A 7,576-nucleotide genomic window follows, 5' to 3' on the forward strand; every position below is an offset into this window, starting at 1 on the left:
GACTACCAGGCATATCCGTTAGCATCAATAAGAATCCAAATATCCTGCATATATTCACATATTTATTTATTTATTTATTTATTTATTTATTTATTTATTTATTTATTTATTTATTTTATTTATTTATTTTATTTATTTATTTAAGGAAAAAAAAAGGGAAAAAAAAGAAGAAAAATTAAAAAAAAAAAAAAAAGGAGACAATTATATATAAAAAGGAGACAGGTAGGTAGGGAAGGAGACAGGTAGGTAGGGAAGGAGACAGGTAGGTAGGGAAGGAGACAGGTAGGTAGGTAGGGAGGGAGACAGGGAGATAAGGAAGGAGGAGACACAGCAATATACAGGGAGAGGTAAGAAAGGAATAAAGAGACAGGAAAGAAGAGACAGCAGCAGAAACAGCAGCAGCAGCAGCAGCAGCAGCAAGAGAAGCAGCAAAAGAGACAGTAACCCCAACAACAGCAACACAACACCAGCAGCAACAGCACGAAGAGCAGCAGCAGCAGCAGCAACAGCAGCAGCAGCAACAGCAGCAGCTGTATAACTTACACAAGGAAGATACATACTCCCAAGGAAGGTAGATCAAATCTAGATAAGCTGCCTATACAGCCGAATAATCCTGCTGCAGCAGCAGCAGCAGCAGCAGCAAAGAATAAAGATTGATATTTACAATTAATACGCAGCAGCAAATCTTCTATCTTTGCTCCTCCGCTCTCTACTTGATCAGCAAGATGTGCAGCAGAAGAGGGAATAGGAGGAGGATAAGGAGATGTCTCTCCTGTTATTAATCCTTGAGGATCTGCAGCAGCAACAGCAGCAGCAGCAGCAGCAACAGCAGCAACAGCAGCAGCAACACCAAAAAGCAACACCATATGAGGGAATGGCAGAAAAAAGGGGCAAAAAATATTATTTATTCATGTATTTATGGTGTATAGGGTACAGGTACTTTATGCATGCATATGCTGCTGCTGCTGCTGCTGCTGTTGCTGTTGCTGTTGCTGTTGCTGCAGCAGCAGCAGAGTGTGCAGCAAAGAAATAATCACAGACAATACACAACATGACACTCAAACATCTGCTGCTGTTGCTGCTGCTGCTGCTGCTGACGAAGGTTCTGCTTATGCTGCTGCAGCACTAGTAGCTACTAGCAGCAGCAGCTAGTGCTGCAACAGCAGCACTAGCTGTATTGAGAGCAGCAATTGCTGTTTGCTGCATTTGCTGCTGTAGGATCAGCAGCAGCAGCAGCAGCAGCAGCAAATGAAGATCATAAAGCAGAAGATAAAGGGAAGCATATATAAACCCTAAACCCTAAACCCTAAACCCTAGTCAGTGTCGGCGCCGCCGCCGCCGCCGCAGCAGGGGCCCCTGCTGCTGCTGCAGCTGCAGCAGCAGCAGCAGCAGCAGCAGCAGAGTTTGAGGCCTCTTAAGGGTTTGTTGAGAGGGAATTGAGTATATGAATAAAAGAAAAGAATAAAAAAAAAGAAAAAAGATAAAATTAAATATAATTTACGGTGTATAGGGAGGGCTCACCAGCAGCAGCAGGAGCTGCAGGAGGATCAGCAAACATTTTCTTGTATTTGTTTGTTAATATTTATTTATATATAAATTAAATAAATAAATATAAATAAAAAATAAAAAATAAAAATAAAAAAAAGAAGAAAAAGGGCTTTTTATTGCTGCTGCTGCAGCACCTCATGTTGCTGCGCAACAGCGATGATGATGCAGCTGCTGCTGCAGCTGCAGCAAGCAGCAGCAGCAGCAGCTGCAACACAGTCTTCAGCAGCAGCGGCCTGCTGCTGTTGCTGCTGCTGCTGCTGCTGCTGCTGTCGGCAGCAGTCGAGTGAATATTAAGGATCTATATATCTTCCTTTCTTTTTCTTTTTTTTTATTTATTTTTTATTTTATTTATTTTATATTATTATATATAATATATATATTAATATAAAAGAACATATATACAACCAGCAGCAGCAGCAGCAGCAGCAACACCAAGAGTTCTCGCTCCTGCTGCAGCAAGCTGCCTATACACCTCAAAACACAACGGCCTGCTGCTGCTGCTGCTGCGGTGTATCCGTACGCTCCTTTTTTTATATTTTTTTTCCTTTTTTCCTTTTTTTTTCTTTTTTTTAATTATAATTAAATAATTAAATTAAATTAAATTAATTATATTTTATTTGCTGCTCTTTTTTTATCCCTTTTTATTAGCTGTCTCCTCTTATCTCCTTTATTATTCCTTTCCTTCCTTCTTTTCCTTTCTTCTTCTTAGTTAGCTAGCAGTCTCCTTTCTCCTTATAATAAATAAATAAATAAATATATTATTTAATTAAATTAAATATAATTAAATATAAATAAATACATTTATTTGTCTATTAACAAAGAAAATAAACAAGAAAAAGGAGACAAATAAATAACAATATATATAGATCTATATTAGCCCTGCATATATACCTTTCTTAGTAGAACTGCAGCAGCAACAGCAGCAGCAGCAGCAGCAGCAGCAGCAAATATCCATTATAAAAAACAATATAAATGTATTAGAATAAGGAAGACAAGCAAAGGAGACACAGAAGAGAGGCGCAGCAGCAGGAAGTCCTGCTGCTGCTGCTGTTGTAGACAATCCTGCTGCTGCTGCTGCTGCAGCAGTAACTGTACGACGAGCAGCAAAAGAGACAAAAAAAAACAACAAAAAGGAGACACATTATATTGTCTCCTGTCTCCTTGTGTCTTTATTTATTATTGTCTCCTGCTGCTGCAGGCTGCAGGCCTTATTATATACAATAAGGTGTCTCCTTCTTAGGTGTCTCCTTCTTAGGTGTCTCCTTTTGTGTCTCTCTGCTGTCTCCTTTCTCCTTACCACTACTGAGGTGTATACGCACCTTCCTGCTGTCTCTGTTATACCTCCATTGGCACGCTACCTAGCTAGCTAGCTAGCTAGCTAGCTAGCCAGTAAGCTGGCTACCTAGCTAACTAGCTAGCTAGCCAGCTAACGAGTTACTTATCTAGCTAGCTAGCTAACCAGCCAGCTAGCTAGGAAAAAGAAAAAGCCCATGGGCACAAATGAGGTGTACGTACACCTAAAGCGCATGCATGCATAAAGGCTAAGGTGTATGTACACCTCATAAATACATTTGTACATTAGGTGTACAGCTGCCTATACACCTGAGTAGCTGCCTATACACCCGAGCTGCCTATACACCTGAGCTGCCTATACAGCCGAGTGTGTTGTTGGTAATTGTAAAGAATTAACCAACAGCAACAAACGATCTTCGTCATCTTCTGCCTCTCGCCATTGCTGCTCTCTTACAGCTATCTGCAGCAGCAGCAGCAGCAGCAGCAGAAGCAGCAACAGCAACAGCAGAGGAATGAGGTAAAAAAGAGAGCAGCAGTAACAACTACGAGACCATCACAGCAGCAACAGCAACATCAACACAAGCAGCACCGATAACAGCAGTAACAGCAGCAGCAGCAGCAGCAGCAGCAGCAGGAATAATAACTTACTAGTGCATGCCCAGCAAGATTAAGATGTTTATATTTGAGGTGTACGTACACCTCAGAGGGTAATACATAATCATCTAATGTAGATACATCTCCTAATACAGCAAGGGAGTACCTGCTGCTGCTGCTGCTGCTGCTGCTGTTGATGTATGCTTGCTGCTCGCCTTGCAGTACCTCTTCTGCAGTCACAGTAGCTCCTGCTGCTCCTCCTGCTGCTGTTGCTGCTGCTGCTGCTGCAGCTGTTGGCCATACAAAGAGAGACGCAACACGATATGTACGGAGACACGGGAAGTCCTTGAAGTGTACAGACACCCCAACTCTCTTAAGACTCTCCTTGTCAGCTAGCTGCTCCAGCTCCTGCTGCTGCTGCTGTTGCTGCTCGTCCTCGTCCTGCTGCTGCTCCTCCTCATCCTGCTGTTGCTGTTGCTGGTGTTGCTGCTGCTGCTGTTGCTGCTGCTGCTGCTGGAGGCGAGCGTCTACGGTGAGTAGGAGTCTTTCTCTTATGCTCTCCTGTGCAAGGAAATCCTCAATCTGTACACAGCAGCAGCAGCAGCAGCAGCAGCAGCAGCAGCAGCAGCAACAGCAGTCGGATGTCTATCGAAGCTGCGTTACAGCAGCAGCAATTGCAGCAGCAACACCACGTACAAACTGCCTTCGAACAACCACAGCAGCAGCAAACACAGCAGCAGCAGCAGCAGCAGCAGGAGCAGCACCTCTTGTTCAAGTAGTGCCTGTTTCTCATCCTGTTGTGTCTCTGCTGCTTCGCCAACAGCAGCAGCAGGAAAAGCAGCAAACTCCCCAAGGCCCTTGCGCTGCAGCAACTGCAGCAAAAGCAGCACAAGACACACGAAGCTGTCATGCTGCTGCTGTTGCTGCTGGCTATTTATCCGCTGCTGCTGTTGCTGCTGCTGTTGCTGCAGCAGCAGCAGCAGCAGGTGTGCGTACAGCGCAGCGACTAACCTCCCTCATAGGCTGTGCCTTTGGATCAAGATAAAGATCAAGGGCTATTTGCTGCAGACGCATCGGCAACTCTCCCCATAAGTCGCTGCAGCAGCAGCAGCAGCAGCAGCAGCAGCAGCAGAAACAGACGTAGAAGACAGATCGAGCAGAAATAAGCATAAGTACCAGCAAACAGCTGCATCAGCAAGCAGCAGCGGCTCCAGCAGCATGAGCTGCAGCAGCAGCAGCAGCAAGCACGATATATATAGTGGCCGTATCCTTACTCGGAAGCAAGTGCGCCCTGTTGCTGCAGCAGCTGCACTTGCTGCAGCAGCAGCAGCAGCAGCTGTTGTGATCCTCTATGCAGCTGCAGCGCCACTGCTGCCCATGCTGCAGTTACGGCCTCAGAGAAGCAGCAGCTGCTCGCTCTCTCCGTTAGCTGTCGCTCTACCTCCTGCAGCAGCAGCAGCAGCAGCAACAGCAGCAGGAAGAGTAGGAGAAGGAGCAGCAGCAATACCAATAGCAGCACCAGCAGCAGCAGCAGCAGCAGAATAAGTTGTTAGAACTACGTCATCTGCTATCCATATAACTAATACACAATGCAACAACAACAGCAGCAGGAGCAACAGCAGCAATAGCAGCAACAGCAGCAGCAGCAGCAGAGGTAATAAATTGTATAGAAAGGAGACAGTTGTGGGGTATGGGGTGTATATACAGTTAATAAGGAGATAGAAGGTGCTGCTGATGGATTATTTTGTAGGGCAGCAAGAGACAGGAGACAATCAATAAGACGAGAGACAGATAACAATGGCGCAATACCTGCAGTAGCAGCAGCAGCAGCAGCAGCAGCAACAGCAACAGCAGCAACAGCAATAGCATCAATAGCAGCAAGTAACCACAACAGCAACAACCAGCAGCAACAGCAACACACTCAGCAGCAGCAGCAATACACCCGCAGTAGGGATACCCTCAACACCAGCAGCAACAAAATCAACAGCAGCAGCAGCAGCAGCAGCAGCAGCAGCAGCAGCAGCAGCAGCAGCAGCAGGACGTACGTGTAAGATGATAAGAGATTTCTTGGTAAGCAAATGCATTAGTTGCCCCTAAGGTAGATAAGGATAAATAAACAGAGGAGAGGGGAAGCAGCATTAGCTGCTGCTGCTGCATCTCTTCCCCTTGCTGCTGCTGCTGCTGCTGTTGCTGTTGCTGCTGCTGCTGCTGCAGGTGTACTGCTGCTGTAGGGCCACCGAACTGCAGCGCCAGCTGCAGCCGCAAGGCATCAGCAGCAAGATTAATAAGAGGAAGATAACGAATACGTAAGGAGGATAGGCCTATTAGCAGCAAACTTATATCCTCCCCTGTAAACCTTTCTGCTGCTGCTGCTGCTGCTGTTGCTGTTGCTGCTGTTGCTGCTGTTTCTGTATCTGCTGCTGATGGTGTGTCTGCAGCAGCGTCATCTCCTGATCCTTCTAATGTCTTTTGCTGCTGCTGCAGCAGCAGATAGACGTGGTGTACGTACACCTCAAGGAAGGCATCAAGGTCTTCCTTAGGTAGCAGGGATTGCTGCTGCTGCTGTCGCTGCTGCTGCTTCTCGCTGCTGCTAGGGGACAGTGTAGGGCAGCAACTGCCTGTTGCTGCTGCCACCAGCAGCGGCAGCTGAGCTAGCTGCTTCGTTGTCAGCTGCTGCAGAGGCACAGCAGCAGCAGCATCAGCAGCAGCGTCACTGGGGGGCCCCTTGGGGGCCCCCTTCCCAAGGATATAAAGAAGGCGGGAAAGTATATCAGGAGGGCAGTGCTGCAGCAGCAACAAACAGCAGCAGCAGCAGCAAACAAATGCAGCAGCAGCAGCAGCAGAAACTGCGAAGAAAAGGGAAAGAACTGCAACAAACAAGCTAATAGCAGCACAACTGCAGCAGCTACAGCAGCAGCAGCAGCAGCAGACCTGTAGACGTGCTAAGGAGACAAGGAGTCTGTACAGCTGAGGGGTAGAGAATCCAATTAATCTGCTGCGCAGCAGCAGCAGCAGCTGCTTGAATCTGCTGTCATTTAGCAGCAATTGCTGCTGCTGCTGCTCTGCAGCAGCAGCAGCAGCACTAGATATAAAGGAAATAAACTCATCAGGAACAATGCTCGTGTTGCTGATTCCCTTGCTCCTGCTGCTGCTGCTGCTGCAGCTACTGCTGCTGCTGCTGCTGCTGCTAGGGTGCGCGAAGGAAGTGTGCTGCCGCTGCAGCAGCTGCTGCACACTCTGCAGCACTTCTTCTACTGTTAATCGATTGTGCTGCTGCAGCTGATGCAGCAATTCCTCCTCAACTGTTCGTGCTGCTGCTGCTCTGCCGCTGCTGCTGCTGCTACTGCTGCTGCTGCGGAATTGAAGGCATGCTGTCGGTGTAGCTCTACTTGCAGCAGCAGCAGCAGCAGCAGCAGCACGAAGCGGGAGGAAGCTGCTGTGGGGCTGCAGCAGCTGCACCCCAGCTCTGCGGCATGCAAGGAGGCGCAGCAGCGCCATCTTCGATGCCATTATGCTCTGCTGCTGCTGCTGTTGCAGCAGCAGCAGAGCAGCAGCAGCTGCTGCTTAACGTATTACTAAATCTTCTTGTAGCAGCAGCTAGTAATTGTTATAATGGTATTATTAGCAGCAGCAAGCTGCGGTGTCTACCTGCTGCTGCTGCTGTTGCTGCTGCTGCTGGTTGCAGCAACACAGTTACTGTCAACTACAGCAGCAGGAGCAGCAGCAGGAGCGGCAGCAGGAGCAGCAACAGCAGCAGGAGCAACTAGGCAGCAAATGCAGCGGGGGGCCCTGCCTGTCTTGATAAATTCCTAAGAAGGGGCCCCTTCTTAAGGAGAAGATGGGCCCTGGGCCCTTAATAGCAGCAGGAGCAGCAGCACACCCTGTTGCTGCTGTTGCTGCTGCCTGCTGCTGCTGCTGGTACAGGCGAGAGGTGTTATGGTTGCTGCTAGTGGTCTCCTTGCTGGGTGTGTGGTTGCTGCTGCTGCTGCTGCAGTTTGCTGCTGCAGCATAAACACAAAACAATTATTTAAGGAAGACAATTATATATTATCTTGCATAACGTTTCCTGCTGCTGCTGCTGCCCGGCTTCCTCGGGGCCCTGCCGCAGCAGCAGCAGCAGCTGCTGCTGCAGCAGCAGCAG

The 7,576-nt window shown here is 47.8% G+C and overlaps 1 protein-coding gene across 1 annotated transcript; it reads right to left on the bottom strand.

Annotated features, from left to right (window-relative positions):
• Window positions 1-3,196: 3,196 nt before the first annotated feature.
• EMWEY_00043840 (hypothetical protein, conserved) lies at window positions 3,197-4,509 on the bottom strand (the record flags this gene model as incomplete). Its single annotated transcript, XM_013482883.1, has 4 exons — window positions 3,197-3,301; window positions 3,490-4,017; window positions 4,200-4,307; window positions 4,447-4,509. 4 exons carry the CDS (start codon window positions 4,507-4,509, stop codon window positions 3,197-3,199), a joined length of 804 nt encoding a protein of 267 aa, XP_013338337.1.
• Window positions 4,510-7,576: the final 3,067 nt, after the last annotated feature.

Source organism: Eimeria maxima, genomic scaffold (genome assembly GCF_000499605.1).
Source record: "Eimeria maxima Weybridge genomic scaffold, Emw_scaff825, whole genome shotgun sequence".
NCBI lineage: Eukaryota > Apicomplexa > Conoidasida > Eucoccidiorida > Eimeriidae > Eimeria > Eimeria maxima.